General features: G+C 41.0%; 1 protein-coding gene across 15 annotated transcripts in view; it reads right to left on the bottom strand.

The window, feature by feature from the left end:
• The window catches only part of LOC139367089 (abl interactor 1), a 67,289-nt gene that overhangs the window by 18,347 nt on the left and 28,959 nt on the right, over positions 1-19,983 (bottom strand). For 6 of the 15 annotated variants that reach the window (XM_071105121.1, XM_071105113.1, XM_071105116.1 and 3 more), the window contains exons 3-5: positions 17,071-17,247; positions 3,736-3,750; positions 551-672 (exon numbers count right to left, since the gene is read on the bottom strand). In XM_071105121.1, the coding sequence (XP_070961222.1) occupies positions 551-672; positions 3,736-3,750; positions 17,071-17,247 (314 nt within the window). The remainder of the gene's footprint in view (positions 1-550; positions 673-3,735; positions 3,751-17,070; positions 17,248-19,983) is intronic. The other 9 variants (XM_071105125.1, XM_071105117.1, XM_071105122.1 and 6 more) reach the window with 2 other exon arrangements.

The following is a 19,983-nucleotide window of genomic DNA, read 5'->3' as shown; positions in this document are numbered from 1 at the left end:
ATAAAAACAATTCCACTTTGACATTATTGTGTCTAGGCCAGTGACACAAACACTAAATTTAATCAATTTTAAATGCAGGCTGTATCACAACAAACTTACAAAAAGTCAAGGGGTGTGAATACTTTTTGAAGGCACTGTAGATCAATGAATACAAACATTCCTCATTGAAAATAATGGAGAAAATGTCCATATTCACAAATGGAAGTTACCTCTTAAAATGTGAAAGTTTAGTTGGAATGCAATAGAATGCAACACCACGATCAGTGACAGACTGGACATCTGGCATTCCAGGCAAATGCCAGACGGGCTGGTCTATTTCTAGCCCCAAACATTCAGCTGTATGTTCCCCAGCAGTCACTAAAGCCCAGAATTAGTGCCCACTTAGTGTTACACTGCTATTTTATATAAAAGATCAGGACGTGACTAACTTTGTGCACCGGCTGGGATACCAAACGCCCTGCCTTCTAACATGTTGGCTCAGTTAATAGTTGAGATAAAAAGTGATTCATTCATTAAAAAAAATATATATATATATATAAAAACCACTTACCCTAGAGTGCCACGCCCTGACATCGGCCCCGTCACGGGCGGCGGGCTAGGCGGCTTCTGTGTCGGCGGATTGGTCCTCGATAGTGTTCCTCCTCCTCTGATTGGCTGATTATTTCCATGCTGCTGTTGAAAGACAATAAATCAAGAAAGTTTAAGACATTTAACATAGTGGTAGCATAAAAGACTAACTAGTATGGCAACAGAAAAGTACTAAAGCTGATAGGCTTCCCAGATTCAGTATGCTACATCATTACTGAGACATTCTAGCAAATTAGCAGACAGGTCTTTGAACAAGTCACAGGGCGGTTGTCCAGGTAAAACCCACAGGGGCTTCCTGCTAAACATTGTGACATGTTTGTTTAGGACATGGTGTTCTATCAAGCACATAAAAACAAACATATAATCAAAGCCAATAACTAAGGCGACGCCACAGCTAACATCTGCGTTTTTCATGACTCCTGGGGTTATTGTTTTAATAAGAGTTATAAATATTCAAAAAAAGGTGCATACTCATTTTATCTGGAAAACCCATACAGCGGATAAGATCATCATACACAGCTACACATATGAACAGCGATTCAACACATACATGTCAACATACCTATCATGATACAGTGCCTTCGGAAAGTATTCATACCCCTTGACTTATTCCACATTTTGTTGTGTTACAGCCTGAACTCAAAATGTATTAAATATATATATATTTTTTAATCCATCTACACACACACACACACACACACACACACAATACCCCATAATGACAATGTGATTTTTTTTATTTATTATTATTTCAAATGAAAGACAGAAATCAAATTTCCATAAGTATTCACACCCCTGAGTCAATACATGTTAGAATCACCTTTGGCAGTGATTACAGCTGTGAGCCTTTCTGGGTAAGTCTTTAAGAGCTTTGCACAACTGGATTGTACAATATTTTCACATTATTCTTTTTAAAAATTCTTCAAGCTCTGTCAAATTGGTTGTTTGATCATTGCTAGACGACCATTTTCAAGTTTTGCCGTTGATTTTCAAGCTAATTTAAGTCAGCTGTAACTAGGTCACAAAGGAACGTCCAATGTCGTCTCGGTAAGCAACTCCAGTGTATATTTGGCCTTGTGTTTTAAGTTACTGTCCTACTGAAAATGTGTCTCCCAGCGTCTGTTGAAAAGCAGACCGAACCAGGTTTTCCTCTAGGATTTTGCCTGGGCTTAGCTCTATTCCGTTTCTTGTTATCCTAAAAAAACTCCCTAGTCCTTGCCGATGACAATCATACCAGTGGAGGCTGTTGGGAGGTGCTATAGAAGGACATGCTCATTGTAATGGCTGGAATAGAATTATTGGAACAGAGTCACACGTGTGATTTCCATTCCAGCCATTATTTCCATTCCAGCCATCACAATGAGCCCGTACTTCTATAGCACCTCCCACCAGCCTCCACTGAAGCATATCTATAACATTATGCAGCCACCACCACACTTGAAAATATGAAGAGTGGCCCTCAGTGATGTGTTGGATTTGCCCCAAACATAACACGTTGTATTTTAGACAATGTTCATTTCATTGACACATTTTTAGCAGTTTTACTTTAGTGTCTTGTTGCACAGGATGCATGTTTTGGAATATCTTTATTCTGTAATGGCTTCCTTCTTTTCACTCTGTCAATTAGGTTAGTGTTGAAGAGTAACTACAATGTTGTTGATCCATCCTCAGTTTTCTCCTATCACAGCCATTGAACTCTGTAACTGTTTTAAAGTCACCATTGGCCTCATGGTGAAATCTCTGAGCGGTTTCCTTCCTCTCCGGCAATTGAGTTAGGAAGGACGACTGTATCCTTTTAGTGACTGGGTGTATTGATACACCATCCAAAGTGTAATTATTAACATCACCATGCTTAAAGGGATATTCAAGGTCTACTTTTTTTTACCAATAGGTGCTCTTCTTTGCAAAATCTCCCAGGTCTTCGTGGTTGAATGTGTGGTTGAAATTCTCTGCTCGACTGAGGAACCTCACAGTAAATTATATGATTGGGGAACAGAGATGAGGTAGTCATAAAAAAAAGTATGTCCATGTGTAGCATGGTTCGTTCTGCGTTGTGTACTTTTAAATAGGACGCTGCCAGAACCGGAGGTCTGCTAGTTGAATAATTTTTTTATTTGCCCTGCACACGAAGAGGCAACACACATTACGTTAACCCTTGGCGCAGTCCTAGCTCTCAGGCACCTGCGCAAGCACATGGACACTCACTCAAACACTGTCCCAAGTACTCACAAGTTACTATAGATAACAAGTTTCACAAAGCTCGCTAACTAGGGTAACATAAATCTTTATATTATCCACATTGTAACAAACTTATGGTAGCATAACAGTACATTGTGTAACATTATGACGGTTTTATATTAAACAATTTGGGAGCCAAGGACAACATACCTCGCTAGCTGAAGGTCAGGCAAAAGAGAACAATAAGGGGGTATGGAAATACAGATAACCCGCGATGGACCAAACCAAAATATACAAAACTTTTACAATCACATGTATGTACAATATTGATACGAAAAAGTGTTTGTACACCAAATAAAACCATTAGCTATGCAGCTGTAATTTAATAAAAAAAACACACTGAATTATTATTATTATTATCAAATTATTAACATCCCCTCTTGACCTGGCCTATTTGAATTGGTCCTTGTGTGCAACTTTGTGCATAATCTAGGGGAACAACATCACACTGCTACACATGCAACGTATTGAGTCATTAAGCACATTTTTACTCTTAAACTGATGTTAGCTTGCCATAACAAAGAGGTTGAATACTTGACTCAAGACATGTCAGCTTTTAATTTAATTAATTTGTAAACATAAAAAAAAAAAAAAAAATGATCCACTGACATTATGGGGTATTGTGTGTAGGCCAGTGACAAAACCTCAATTCAGGCTGTAACACAACAAAATGTGGAAAAAGTCAAGGGGTGTGAATACTTTCTGAAGGCTCTGGATATTGACACGATAAGCTGTGCTACTAAGCCTCTAATAATGAAGGCTACAGCGGCAGCTGGACTAGGCCTACTTGTACTATGGATTGGTTTAGGGGGAAATAAGGAATCAAATACATGAAGTTTTTTTTTTTTGAAGCAGCTATCAATAGCAGAGTACTACAGCAAGATGGGTCATGTGACAAACAGGACTTACCTTGGCTTTGAGCCACTTAACGTAGGTGGAAGAAAGAGGGAGGGAGAGAGAGAAAGAGAGAGAAGGTATATGTCAAAATCGCCATGTCTGAACGGTAAAAGAACCCAAATTACAGGAGACTTTTCAAAACATTATTTACACTGAGTAAACATTTCTCAAGACCTGGGCAACAGTTGTTTGATGTCATTGCACTGCACCATAACAGTGTGGGTCCAATGGTTGTTTTTGTCCCCTGCGTTGATTCATATCTACCACACCTACAAGTAGGAATTCTCACAAATCCACTTGGATGTTGCCATTGCGCATTGAAATGGGTATTTCAACACCTTAATGCATCATACTAATGAATAATGTAAAAAAAGACAAGAAAAAAAAAAAGAAAAAAAATATATATATGTACATATACATATACACACACAAAGTCCTTTTGTGTCTCCCCTTTGGAAACAATGTCAGTTCAGCGCATATGTACAAACTGACTGTCAAACTGTACTGCATCTTGGTGTAATTTTACAAATTATCATGAACGCTGAACCTATGCACTTATGCTCTAGGAAGAAAAGCAATTTCTCATAGACAGGTGCACTGTAATGTATGTTTGAGAGTCAAATAGAGAAACAGCTAGTGTTCACACCATGGGACTGCTCTGCACTACGACAAGCACCAAGTCAAGTGGGTCATCAATTATGCAGGCTCCCTATTGGCCATTCCGAGTGCATCACAAGAAACAAGATAAAACAGGAGGTTCTTGGGAAGGCCAATGTTAGGTAGATTCATCAAATGTAGTATAATGAAGCTATGTATGGTATATTCAAATCAAGAAAGTGACACTGGAAAAGAGGGTGCACCAGTGTTTTTGTTGTTGAAATATGGCTTATTATTAGGCTACAGGAACCAGTTCTTTCAGACAGGACCGTGTTGACTGATTAGTACTGTTATTAGGCTAGAGGCACCAGTTATTTCAGACAGGACCATTCCGTGTTGACTGATGGAGGGTGTTGTTATCCCAGTCCAAAACCAATGGGATTAGCATATCAAACTGTAGCTCAAAATCCCACCGTGCTGCGATCTCTATTGTAGGGACTGAGCAATGGGTGAAGGCTAAAGCAGAGTGGGGTTGGGTCAATGTTCAGGCCTGAGTGAGTCTAAGCAGGATTTGCCAATGCTTATATGCAACAGAAGAGTTTCAAAAAGAGTAGATGCATCCTCCTGGATGACTGAACCAGACTGCTCATACAGTACCGGTCAAAAGTTTGGACACACCTACTCATTCAAGGGTTTCTCTTTATTTGTACTATTTTCTACATTGTAGAATAATAGTTTAGACATCAAAACGATTAAATAACATATGGAATCATGTAGTAACCAACAAAGTGTTAAACAAATCATAACATATGTTATATTTGAGATTCTTCAAAGTAGCCACCCTTTGCCTTGACAGCTTTGCACACTCTTGGCATTCTCTCAACCAGCTTCATGAGGTAGTCACCTGGAATGCATTTCAATTAACAGGTGTGCCTTGTTAAAAGTTAATTTCTGGAATTTATTTCCTTCTTAATGGGTCTGAGCCAATTTATGCTCTGCAGCAGAGGTGACTCTGGGTCTTCCTTTCCTGTGGCGGTCCTCATGAGAGCCAGTTTCATCATAGCACTTGATGGTTTTTGCGACTGCACTTGAAGATAAAGTACTTGAAATGTTCAGTAATGACTTAAAGTAATGATGGACTGTCGTTTCTCTTTGCTTATTTGAGCTGTTCTTGCCATAATATGGACATTTAGGGCTATCTTCTATATACCACCCCTACCTTGTCACAACACAACTGATTGGCTGAAGGAAAGCAATTCCACATAAACTTTTTTTTTTTTACTCCCTTTTCTCCCCAATTTCATGGTATCCAATTGTTTTAGTAGCTACTATCTTGTCTCATCGCTACAACTCCCGTGCGGGCTCGGGAGAGACGAAGGTTGAAAGTCATGCGTCCTCCGATACATAACCCAACTGCTTCTTAAGCCAGCCGCACCAATGTGGCCAACCTTGGTTAGCGCGCACTGCACCCGGCCCGCCACAGGAGTCACTAGTGCACGATGAGACAAGTATATCCCTACCGGCCAAACCCTCCCTAACCTAGACGCTCCATGGACCTCCCGGTCGCGGCCGGTTACGACAGAGCCTGGGCGCGAACCCAGAGTCTCTGGTGGCACAGCTGGCGCTGCAGTACAGCACCCTTAACCACTGCGCCACCCGGGAGGCCTCACATATGAACATTTAACAAGGCACACCTGTTAAATGAAATGCATTCCAGGTGACTACCACAAGAAGCTGGTTGAGAGAATGCCAAGAGTGTGCAAAGCTGTCATCAAGGCAAAAGGGAGGCTACTTTGAAGAATCTGAAACATAAAAATATTTAGATTTGTTTAAGGCTTTGTTGGTTAATACATGATTCCATGTGTGTAATTTCATAGTTTTGACGTCTTCACTATTATTCTACAATGTAGAAAAGTCAAAATAAAGAAAAATCCTTGAATGAGTAGGTGTGTCCAAGCTTTTGACTGGTACTGTACATAGGATGTCAGCCAAATCACTGCACAGATCCAGTCATTATAACCTGGATTGCCTGAATAATGATCATACCGACAGATTGAAGCGATTTGTCTGGTTACATCTGGGGAGTTTTGCCTAGCCACTGTGCTTCTGCATCTGCATTACTTGCTCTTTAGGGTTTTAGGCTCAGTTTCTGTAAAGCACTGTGACAACTGCTGATGTCATAAAGGCTTCATAAAATACATGTGATTGATACATTTGATTGAGTGACAGATCCATATTCATAAATGCACTAACACAGTGCTAGACCTGGGCTATGACGTGAACAATGTGATTAAAGTGTAAAAGGGCAGGCTGTATGCCGATACTGCTTACACAGGGATGAGAAGAGGTGCTGAGCTAAGGGCCCTAGGAGGAAAAAGTCTGAGTCATCAGCTGGCACTACGGAAGTCACCTTCAAGACATGTTGATGACACTTACTATATTATAAACATGCCATCTTCAAGAACTCAAAATGCGTCCCCCCCCCAAACAGTGGCTCGAAACGGTTTTGTAACGGTTTCGTAACAGTAGTAAACGTTTTTAGAAGTACACCATCACTGGCAGCCGAGTTAAGGAGGCTATATTTTGTTCCCCATGTATCTAATACGACTTACCAAGGACGAAAAAGAACACATTCGTTGAGGAAACGAAGTCTAAAGCAACATCTGACATCTCCCCTGCATTCCTGAATGCGCTGACTAGATTAAGTGGCAGCTGACTGGGAAAATACATCTCATCTTCTGCCATAGTGTTGTGAAAAAGACGACAGCGGCCATACGCTTTAGGAGAGAACATGGTGATCCTCTGTATGATTCAGCAGCGTAGATGGTCAATAGAATGTCATAGAGTTCAGTGAATACCATTAAGATATTGAACCTTCCATTCCTCCTCTCTTTTACTCGCCTCTCTTCTCTCCAACAGGGATACTGCAACATACTGTACATGACTTTGGTACCAATCGTGTGTGTGTGTGTGTGGGGTGGTTTGGAATAATACTGTGAAATTGTGAAAACTATGATTATTGCGTTTTAGTGTAAGAGCTGTTGGAAAAGACCACCTGAAATGTCTGCCTATTTGGTGGGAGGGAGTTTTGGCCTTCAATGGTGACATCACCATGCAGTAAATTACACTGAAAATATTTTTAAAAACGCAACATGCAAAAATTTCAAAGATTTAACCGAGTTATAGTTCATATAAGGAAATCTGTCAATTGAAATTAATTCATTAGGCCCTAATCTATGGATTTCACATTACTGGGAATACAGATAAGCATCTGTTGGTCACAGATACCTTGTAAAAAATAAAAACATTCTTAAAGGTAGGGCCGTGGGGATCAGAAAACCAGTCAGTATCTGGTTTGACCACTATTTGCCTCATGCAGCGCGACACATCTCCTTCACATACGGTTGATCAGGCTGTTGAGCAAGCTGTCGTATACGTCGTTCCGGAACAATCTAAACAGGTTCAATGGGTGACATGTCTGGTGAGTATGCAGGACATGGAGAAACTGGGACATTTTCAGCTTCCAGGAATTATGTACAGATCCTTGCGTCATGGGGCCGTGCATTATCATGCTGAAACATGAGGTGATGGTGGTTGATGAATGGCACGACAATGGGCCCCAGGATCTCGTCAATGTATCTCTGCGCATTCAAATTGCCATCGATAAAATGCAATTGTGTTCATTATTAGTAGTTTATGCCTGCGTATACCATAACCCCACCGCCACCATGGGGCACTCTGTTTACAATGTTGACATCATCAAACTGCTCACCAACACGGCACCATACACACTTTCTGCCATCTGCCCGGGACAGTTGAAACCGCGATTCATCCATGAAGAGCACACTTCTCCAGCGTACCAGTGGCCATCAAAGGTGAGCATTTGCCCACTGAAGTGGTAAAGAAAACATTCAATACTCTGGAAACAGCTCTGGTGGACATTCCTACAGTCAGCATAACAATTGCATGCTCCCTAAAAATGTGAGACATCTGTGGAATTGTGTTGTGTGACAAAACTGCACATTTTAGTGTGGCACAAGGTGTACCTGTGTAATGATCATGCTGTTAAATCTGCTTCTTGATATGACACACCTGTCAGGTTAATGGATTATCTTGGCAAAGGAGAAATGTTCACCACCAGGATTGTAAACCAATTTGCGCACAATATTTTAGAGCTTTAAGCTTTTTGTTCGTAAGAAAAATGTTGGGGCTCTCATTTCTGCCCATGAAACATGGGACCAACACATTACATGTAGCGTTTATTTTTTTTCAGTGTAGTTAATAGGCCAATAAGATATTTTTTTTTTTTCTCCAAAGGTTTTTCTATATTTGTACTACGTTCTACATTGTAGAACAATAGTGACGACATCAAAACTATGAAATAACACGTATATGTAGTAGTAACCAAAAAAAAAGGGTTAAACAAATCCAAATATATTTTACATTTGAGATCCTTCAAAGTAGCCACCCTTTGCCCTGTTAGACAGCTTTGCACACTCTTGGCATTCTCTCAACCAGCTTCATGAGGAATGCTTTTCCAACAGTCTTGAAGGAGTTCCCACATATGCTGAGCACTTGTTGGCTGCTTTTCCTTTACTCTGCGGTCCAACTCATTGTCACCTGAATTGCATTTCAATTAACAGGTGTGCCTTGTTAAAAGTTCATTTGTGGATTTTCATCCATTGTTAATGCGATTGAGCCAATCAGTTGTGACAAGGTAGGGGTGGTATACAGAAGACGGTCTTTTTCCAAATAGGGCTAAGTCCATATTATGGCAAGAACAGCTCAAATAAGCAAAGGCAAACGGCAGTCCATCATTAATTCACGACATGAAGGTCAGTCAATCAGTCACAAAAACCACCAATGAAATTGGCTCTCATGAGGACCCCCACAGGAAAGGAAGACCCAGCGTTACCTCTGCTTCACAGAGTTCAACTAACAGACACATCTCAACATCAACTTTTAAGAGGAGACTGCGTGAAATGTTTTTTTCCTCATTTTATTTAAGCAGGTAGGCCAGTTGAGAACAAGTTCTCATTTAAAACTGCGACCTGGCTAAGATTTTAAAAAGCAGTGCGACAAAAACAACAGTTACACATGGGATAAGCAAAAATAGTCAATAACACAGTAGAAATCTGTATACAGTGTGTGCAAATTGAGTAAGGAGGTAAGGCAATAAATAGGCCATAGTAGCGAAGTAATTACAATTCAGCAATTGACACTGGAGTGATAGATGTGCAGATGAGGATGTGCAAGTAGAAATACTGGTGTGCAAAAGAGCAGAAAGAAAAATGGGGATAAAGGTAGGTAGTTGGTTGGATGGGTTATTTACAGCTGGGCTATGTACAGCTGCAGCAATCGGTAAGATGCTCTGACAGCCGATGCTTGAAGTTAGTGAGGGATGTATAAGTCTCCAACTTCAGTGATTTCTGCAATTTGTTCCAGTCATTGGAGCAGAGAACTGGAAGGAAAGGCGGCCAAAGTAAAATCAAATTTTATTTGTCACATACACATGGTTAGCAGATGTTAATGCGAGTGTAGCGAAATGCTTGTGCTTCTAGTTCCGACAATGCAGTAATAATCAACAAGTAATCTAGCTAACAATTCCAAAACTACTACCTTATAGACACAAGTGTAAGGGGATAAAGGATATGTACATAAAGATATATGAATGAGTGATGGTACAGAGCAGCATAGGCAAGATACAGTAGATGGTATTGAGTGCAGTATATACATATGAGATGAGTATGTAAACAAAGTGGCATAGTTAAAGTGGCTAGTGATACATGTATTACATAAAGATGCAGTAGATGATATAGAGTACAGTATATACGTATACATATGGGATGAATAATGTAGGGTATGTAAACATTATATTAGGTAGCATTGTTTAAAGTGGCTAGTGATATATTTTACATCATTTCCCATCAATTCCCATTATTAAAGTGGCTGGAGTTGAGTCAGTGTGTTGGCAGAAGCCACTCAATGTTAGTGGTGGCTATTTAACAGTCTGATGGCCTTGAGATACAAGCTGATTTCAGTCTCTCGGTCCCAGCTTTGATGCACCTGTACTGACCTCGCCTTCTGGATGATAGCGGGGTGAACAGGCAGTGGCTCGGGTGGTTGTTGTCCTTGATGATCTTTATGGCCTTCCTGTGACATCGGGTGGTGTAGGTGTCCTGGAGGGCAGGTAGTTTGCCCCCGGTGATGCGTTGTGCAGACCTCACTACCTCTGGAGAGCCTTACGGTTGTGGGCGGAGCAGTTGCCGTACCAGGCGGTGATACAGCCCGACAGGATGCTCTCGATTGTGCATCTGTAGAAGTTTGTGAGTGCTTTTGGTGACAAGCCAAATTTCTTCAGCCTCCTGAGGTTGAAGAGGCGCTGCTGCGCCTTCTTCACGATGCTGTCTGTGTGGGTGGACCAATTCAGTTTGTCTGTGATGTGTACGCCGAGGAACTTAAAACTTACTACCCTCTCCACTACTGTTCCATCGATGTGGATAGGGGGGTGTTCCCTCTGCTGTTTCCTGAAGTCCACAATCATCTCCTTTGTTTTGTTGACGTTGAGTGTGAGGTTATTTTCCTGACACCACACTACGAGGGCCCTCACCTCCTCCCTGTAGGCTGTCTCGTCGTTGTTGGTAATCAAGCCTACCACTGTTGTGTCGTCCGCAAACTTGATGATTGAGTTGGAGGCGTGCGTGGCCACGCAGTCGTGGGTGAACAGGGAGTACAGGAGACTTTTGGTTACTACATGATTCCATGTGTTATTTCATAGTTTTGATGTCTTTACTATTATTCTACAATGTAGAAAAAAATAAAAAAAAACATGAATGAGTAAGTGTCCAAACCTTTGACCGGTACTGTATATACATTACGTATTGTCACATATACTAAGTACACAAAACATTAAAAACACCTGCTCCTTCCATGGCATAGACTGACCAGGTGAATCCAGGTGAAAGCTATGATCCCTTATTGATGTCACTTGTTAATACCACTTCAAATCAGTGTAGATGAAGGAGAGGAGACAGATTAAAGAAGGATTTTTAAGCCGAGACAATTGCGACATGGATTGTGTATACAGTGCATTCGGAAAGTTTTCAGACCTCGACCTTTTCCACATTTTGTTACAGCCTTATTCTAAAATGGATTGTTTTTTCCCCTCAATCTACAAACAATATCCCATAATGACAAAGCAAAAACTGTTTTTTGAAATTATATATATATATATATATATATATATATATATATATATATATATATATATATATATATATAATATATATATATATATATATATATATATATATATATATATATATATATATGCTACATCACATTTGCATAAGTATTCAGACTCTTTACTCATTACTTTGTTGAATAACCTTTGGTAGCAATTACCGCCTCGAATCTTCTTGGGTATGACATTCTCAAGCTCTGTCAGGTTGGATGGGGAGACTCACTGCACAGCTATTTTCAGGTCTCTCCAGAGATGTTAGATCGTGTTCAAGTCTGGGCTCTGGCTGGGCCACTCAACGACATTGAGACTTGTCCCGAAGCCACTCCTGCGTTGCCTTGGCTGTGTGCTTAGGGTCATTGTCCTGTTGGAAGGTGAACCTTAGCCCCAGTCTGATGTCCTGAGCGCTCTTGAGTAGGTTTTCATGGATCTCTGTACTGTGCTCTGTTAATCTTTCCCTTGATCCCGACTAGTCTCCCAGTCTCTGCCTCTGAAAAACATACCCACAGCATGATGCTGCCACCACCATGCTTCACCGTAGTGATGGTGCAAGGTTTTCTCCAAACATGACACTTGGCATTCAGGTAAAAGAGTTAAATCTTGGTTTCATACGACCAGAGAATATTGTTTCCCATGGTCTAAGAGTCCTTTAGGTGCCTTTTGGCAAACTCCAAGCGGGCTGTCATGTGCCTTTTACTGAGGGAATGGATTCCATCTGGCCACACTACCATGAAGGCCTGATTAATGGAGTAGAAGGTTCTCATCTCCACAGATGAACTCTGGAGCTCTGTCAGAGTGACCATCGGGTTCTTGGTCACCTCCCTCTTTGTTTTTAATAAAATGTGCAAAATGTATGAAAACCTGTTTTCACTTTGTCATTATGGGGTATGGTGTGTAGATTGACAGGGCCAATGTTTTATTCAATCCATTTTAGAATAAGGCTGTAACGTAATAAAATGTGAAAAAAGTCAGGGGGTCTGAATACTTCCCAAATGCACTGTGCCATTCAGAGTGTGAATGGGCAAGACAAAAAATATAAGTGCCTTTGAACAGGGTATGGTAGTAGGTGCAAGGGGCAACGGTTTGTGTCAAGAACTGCAACACTGCTGGGGTTTTCACGCTCAACAGTTTCTCGTGTGTATCAAGAATTGTCCACCACCCAAAGGACATCCAGCCAACTTGACAACTGTGGGAAGCATGTGTTGTTTGGAAATATAGTTCCTAACCGCTCTGCCAATAACAGGTCATTTTCAAAACTACTCCTAGACAGTCCTAGCAAAATTCTTTCTTGAGAAACTTGCTAAGAAGCTACTTTTGTTTCTCTTTGGCCATTTTAATGTAAAACAATAACCGTAAGGTACTTCATTCTTGCCCAGAAATGATTTGATATTGAGATAAAAACAGCTGCATTGGACCTTTAATAATACAAGCTTATGCATTTTGTGAATGTTTACTTACTAAAAGCTTTTATTAACACATTTAGTCATACAAATACACATAATTTAAATGAATGTGTGGTATCTAAACACAGACTCATGTGGCCAGTTTTACAGTTGGCTGGAGATTAGACATGATTCAAACTGCCATTTTGGCAGCATTGATTATGGTCAATAAGTAAAGCATGGAATAGTGATTCTATAGGGCCCTAACAGCTTTCTGCTACCCCCCCCCCCCCCCCCCCCCCCCCCCCCCTTCTGTTATTGTAGGCAGAATATCAATTAATGCAGAGTATTAATGTTAAATATTGACTTCCTCTCTGGGCTGTGAGAGGAGAGGGGTAATAAATGCCTTCCCAGGCCTTATGTAGTGAGTGAGTGAGGTTCTGTGCGCGCGTAGTCCCTCCCACTCTTAACAGCCTCTAGCCTAATCCCCCATTCACCACCACCAGACGTGTACTGCACAATGAATCAGTGTGGATTACACCCAGTGGGACAAGTGGGTGTTAGGTCCTCCAAATGGAAACATCAAATGATTCTTGGAAGGATGCATATAATGGTAATGGGCTCCATAATGTGAAAGAGAGGGAGTGAGAACCTTTAATGGTGGAATAAACCTACAGTAGATCATTCTAAGGCGCCATAAACCTTCACTCTGCACTTGTTGACAAAGGGGCATTTGAAATATCAGCAGAATTCAAACGGATGGACTAAAGTCTAAACATGTTCCATCGTTAAATCAAAGCTTACGGTACATGTACATTACTCTTTATTCAGTTTTCAATCATCTTTCTGTTGTCACAATGTAATATGACAGGTATCTTGATAATGTTATAACAGCTTACAGTCATTTAGACCAACCATGATTTGTCACCTATGTGTGGACATTATGACATGACAGAGCGCCATGGTGGTTAACATGGTTATTTGAAGCCTTTTCAGTTTACATCAGCCCACACACACACACACACACACACCACTCTGTTGTGACATACAAGTCCTATGTGATTTGTGGGCTTGTAAATTGAGAGTGACATGATGGCTTTTATCCTGCCTTATCATTGACCATCCCTTCTACTGGTCGACAACGGTGGCCACTTAATCCAATCTGCCCGACAGCAGCGATTGATTGATTTATGGGGGGGTTACAATCTGAGGGGATTTGAGGTCACAAAATGGCCCCGGTCATCGGGGTTCTGAAGCCGCTGTCATAACGGCCTATATGACATTTAACATTAACCCTAGGGCCTCTACTACTCAATCATTTGTTTGACAGCAACAAAGTATGGGCTGCATTTAAAGAACGCAAGTCTTGAGAGAATGCTTTGAAAGAAACTTAAAAAGAAAACAATATTTCAGTGTTACCATGGCTTCATTAAATTGTTACTCTCTATTTCTGAGAGCCCAGCTCAATATCAGAGAGAAATAGGAGAAACCGATCACGAGGGCGGTTCAGAAGTAAGTGCTTTTAAAAAGTCTCAAATTAATCTCTGGGTTGTTCCATGAAATGGGTGCCATTTGCGAACTAGAAATTGTGCACAAATATTGAATTTTAAAAGCCTGGTAAATTAAAATGTAGTGCCTTTAATATAGACAACATGGAAAATTCAATAAATCAGATGTTTTATATCTAACAAACAACAAATTGTTAGATTACTTGTTAGATATTACTGCATGGTCGGAACTAGAAGCACAAGCATTTCGCTACACTCACATTAACATCTGCTATGTGTATGTGACAAATAAAAATTGATTTGATATGAATAAAGACTTGCCAAAATTCTACATTTTGACATGTCCCTCTGTGCATCCTTTGTGACTTCTAGGAAGATTTTAACCCACTTAATTTCTGACCACAACCACAAGTTTTCACCATCATTGTAAAACACTAGTTATTTTGTTGCTTTGACAAAGTAATTTCCAAAGATTACAGTATATATATATATATATATATATATATATATATATATATATATATATATATATATATATATATATATATATATATACATACACTGTCATCTTTATTTTTTTTTATATATATATATATATATATATATATATATATATATATATATATATTTTTTTTTTTACATGTACCCTTTGACAGAATGTTAAAATGAGGTGAAATAAAATAGTATCTCCAATCAAAAATGCATATTTTGATGGGTAAAAGAAAATGTTAATTGTGTAGATAATCCTATTAGAAACGTCTTAAACGTCTCAATCATAATCTGTTCAAAAGTTATTTTAGTTTTTAGCCTTGTATGATGGCCAGAGTTAGGGTGACTAAATCAATGGAGGCCAGAGTTAGGGTGACTAAATCAATGGAGGCCAGAGTTAGGGTGACTAAATCAATGGAGGCCAGAGTTAGGGTGACTAAATCAATGGAGGCCAGAGTTAGGGTGACTAAATCAATGGAGGCCAGAGTTAGGGTGACTAAATCAATGGAGGCCAGAGTTAGGGTGACTAAATCAATGGAGGCCAGAGTTAGGGTGACTAAATCAATGGAGGCCAGAGTTAGGGTGACTAAATCAATGGAGGCCAGAGTTAGGGTGACTAAATCAATGGAGGCCAGAGTTAGGGTGACTAAATCAATGGAGGCCAGAGTTAGGGTGACTAAATCAATGGAGGCCAGAGTTAGGGTGACTAAATCAATGGATGCCAGAGTTAGGGTGACTAAATCAATGGATGCCAGAGTTAGGGTGACTAAATCAATGGAGGCCAGAGTTAGGGTGACTAAATCAATGGAGGCCAGAGTTAGGGTGACTAAATCAATGGAGGCCAGAGTTAGGGTGACTAAATCAATGGAGGCCAGAGTTAGGGTGACTAAATCAATGGAGGCCAGAGTTAGGGTGACTAAATCAATGGAGGCCAGAGTTAGGGTGACTAAATCAATGGAGGCCAGAGAATTGTTTTGTTTTTTAATTGCACTGAGTCAGCTAGGCAGGTTTCTGTGCAAGAATAAAGGCTACTGGCTACCTGACAGGCTCACTTTCTGTTGAACACATCATATTTCTCCTCGAATCCGCAGAAGATAAAACAATAGAGGTAAAGTGGATATTGATTGAGACATGACGTAGTATTTTCATATTTTAGAACATATTCATTCGAAATTCCTTTTATTTTTCTAAGACTTCTAACAAAAACAAGCGTCTCTCAACAGAGCACTGAGCGAATACTGCATAATCTTTTTATTTTCAAATCCTTTTACATTTAATTCAGCTCGTGTCATCCTAATTTTACTTTTAATGACCTGCGGAAACCACGTTGAACGACCACAACATTTAAAATCCTCATAAGCGGTTGCGAGGAACCTGCACAGCTCAGTCAACAGTGCTCAGTGCTAATTATCGGATGTATTAGGTTACGAAGTCCGACTTTTCAGATATAATGTTAATGATATGCTAGAGAAAGAACCTACCGAATGACTCGGAACATGAAGAAGCATATTTGTCTTGGTAAAATGTATTTTATAACAAAAGGAAGTACCAATTTCATCATCAAAGTGCACTCTGGCCAGAGTGGGTGGACACCCTACACCAAGTTACACTACTCAAAAAGGCACCTAAATGGTGGAACGACCCCTTTTACTCACCCTTTTCACAGAGCTCTCTAAGAGTAGCTCAGTTTTTTAGAAAGCTATCAATTCTATCAATTCTTAGTTGATTCCAACCCCCCGCCCTGGGTCCAACAGAGAATATTCCTGCATGGTCAGCTATGTGTATTCTATGGATGAAAATGAGACGGTGAGAAAGACAAAGAGAGCGAGAAGGAGGAAGAGGGAGAAAGACAAGGATATGGAGTAAAGGGGGAGGGGATAAAAGGGAACTAGACAAACAGAGAGAGAGAGAGAAAGTGGAGAGAAGAAAATAAACACACACGGAGGGAGAGTGACAGAAAAATGTAAAAGAGTTGTATGGAAATAAGCTGACGAATCCAGAGCGTGTTAAAGGAGAGAGAGAAGAACAGATGGAGAACCATTGGAATACTTGACACAAATAAGAAATGAGGAAAGGACCCCAAAATGTAGACGAGGGATAAAGAGAGAACGACAGGAGACACGAAGCTCACCTTGACCCCGTGGCCCACATCGTCCAGCACGTTGTAGTCGATGGGCTTCCTGATGTATCGGACCGGCCGCTCCATGTTGGCAGGGGCGATGATCTTGTGGGTCCTCGACGTGTTCTTGTTGGTGGTGAGGATCCCGATCTCTCGCCTGGCCACCTTCTCCTTGTGGATGTCCACCGTCTAGAGACACGGGAGGGGGTGGGGAGGGGGGTGGGAAGACATGATAAGTGCCTTATACAAGAGCTGTGGGACATAGAGCAGGGACCTTTGATTGAATTACAACCTTGTCATATAGTAACTAAAGCAGGTTTAATTTAATCATGTCGTGGCGGTTTTCATCACCAAGCTCGCAATCCCTTTACGTAGCTGGTACACACCAGCAAAATCAATTACGGTGCATAATGGAAGCCGAACGGAAGCCGTAATGACCCGCTATGTACAGACCATGATGCCTTTGGCTTCCCTCCAAAACCGTTAGTGACATGTTGTTCAAGGCCGACATAAATGAACGAAGACTAAGGTGAAGACAACTCACTTCTACCACCAATAACTAATTCTTGAGTTATGGTGATTCCCGGATATTATCATTTAGGAAGGTAGGTAGCGTATGTGACCTCTTGAAACAGTAAGCCTCCGGCTATTTCAATGGATGACTTGTACCATCTAAACTCAGCAAAGCACCAGGAATAAGGTCTACTAGCAATGCAATCATTTGAGAATCCAATATTATTATTTTTTTTAACTACAGGCATAAAGCATGTGCATTCATTAAAGACACAGAAACCTATACTTGATTCATTCGTCAGTATAATCAAATCTAAATACACAGGGTCCTACAATGCATATTTCGATCCATTATAACTAAATCTTCAATGTTAGAAGGCTGATAAAACAATGAAGCCCAAGGCCAAAATGAGATACATTATTGAAGTTTCATGAAGAGAAAGGAGTGTTTTGCTTCTGTAAATGATGGCTGTTTGATAAATCGCCTACTGCTCTTTAAAACTGACTAATTGTCTCATCCTTTAATTTATAGGCTCCAGTCCACCACTTCTGTTAAGACCCATGGGCATTTGCATAGCAACAAAGTGTGTGTGCTTGAGAGAGAGCGAAAGAGTGGGAGAAAGTTTGTTTTGAGTGAGAGTGAATGTGTTGGTGTGTGTGTGTGTGTGTGTGTGTGTGTGTGTGTGTGTGTGTGTGTGTGTGTGTGTGTGTGTGTGTGTGAATAGTTTGGAGGTATGCATGTGCACACACTGCGTTATGAACCAGGTCTAACCAAGGCCCACACACACACAGAGGATCTCTAAAGTTGACCCTTCCCAGAGGACCACGCCACACAGTATGCACCGTTGAATTTCAGGGCGACACTCAAACTCTCTGCCAACTACACTTACATTACGAGTCAGGGAAGCACTGGGCCTTCCTCAGCCGTAAGAACCCGGGGTGTGACGGTTCTTTGAGATTTGTCTGAGGTTGTTTGTCATCACTGTACTGTGTCGAGACTGTTTCCTGAAGTATGCTGCTTCCAAAGACTGAGAAAGACGCTGGAGATATCAAAGATCCCATGCAGACTGACAGTAATGAGAGCAGAGTATTGTGACGGGGTGCAGAAGAGCTATGAAAGGCTCCGTCTTATCAGCTGGAGAGGAACAGTCATTCTTTTCAAGATTCCCTTTTTGATTGGATTGTTTTCATGTTCAAGCAACAGGGATTTTCACACAGCGTCTAAGGAGAAGAGAGAACTGTTCAGTTCGGCAAGTGATGGTGATCAGTCACAGTTCTACCCATCACAACAAGTAGAACCATCACAACCACCATGAAGTCTATCAAAAATGATAACCGTCAAATGTGATCGTCTTCCCATTCTCTCCTTTCCCGGGCTCCAATCGGGTATAGAAGAACCATAGAGGAAATGATCTTCCTCCGAGGAGATGAAAGGGGACCAATGTCAGCCGAGGGCCGCCCGGGTAGTCAAACCAATGGTTTTCTCAGGGGATGGAATGCTGGCCGGATCCAACAGACAGAGGATTCCATTCATGCCACAGACAGACAGGACTCTGGACTTTGAGTCTCCCTTATCTCGGAGAAGAGAGAATTAACTTGAGTTTGTTAGGTAGCGTTTGCACTGTTAGCGTCGTAACAATAAGTTGGCGTCATCTACTTCTGTATACCGATAGTTACTTCATTACCAGCGCATGCGTAATATTTGCTCCCATACAAATCCTCCCCATGATCCATAAAGAAACAATATTCTCTTCAAAATGCCTTGTGTATTTGTATGAGTTAAAAGGAGAAAGGGGGTGAAGTCGAGTACAGTAGTCCATTATGACTTGTGATTGGACGGCAGGACATAAGTGCACTTTATTCAAAAGGTCTAGTCCAACAAACCCTTCAATGTGTATGGCACTGAGCCGTGGACCAAACGTCCTCCAAAACATGCTGGTCTACCATTAGAGTGATAAGGCTGTTTTCAAACTCAACATCCAATAACTGAGCAAAGGGACTGGGAAGGTTTACAGCAGGCTTTCGCCAACACTGAATTATGAACGCCGGGGTACTGGGAAAATAAAATAAACCCAACACTGGTCCCAGGAAATCAATTCTCAGTTAGATCAAGAGGTTCAGTGAGTGGTTTGCAGAGAGCAGTGTGGACTGATGGTCGGAGGAGTGGAGTTAAGTGTTCCTGGCCGTATTCCAACAGTCCAGTCTATGACCTTACCTCGCCCTATTTCGGCACCCACAACAGAGCAACGTTTGGCGGGGGGGGGGGAATAAATGTCTGTTGGGTTAGATTCCATTGTAAAAAAACAGGCTTGGTGGTTTGAGAAATCACTGTTTTGTTAGTAGGATGACTCAACGGCAGTTGTCACTTGTCACCAAGTGGTAAGCTACTTGTGGATACGGTTACAGTAAGTT

The sequence above is a fragment of the Oncorhynchus clarkii genome, chromosome 15 (assembly GCF_045791955.1).
Source record: "Oncorhynchus clarkii lewisi isolate Uvic-CL-2024 chromosome 15, UVic_Ocla_1.0, whole genome shotgun sequence".
Classification (NCBI taxonomy): Eukaryota; Metazoa; Chordata; class Actinopteri; order Salmoniformes; family Salmonidae; genus Oncorhynchus; species Oncorhynchus clarkii.
The sequence above is the reverse complement of the archived record's forward strand: the minus strand, read 5'-3'. Positions and strand labels throughout refer to the sequence as shown.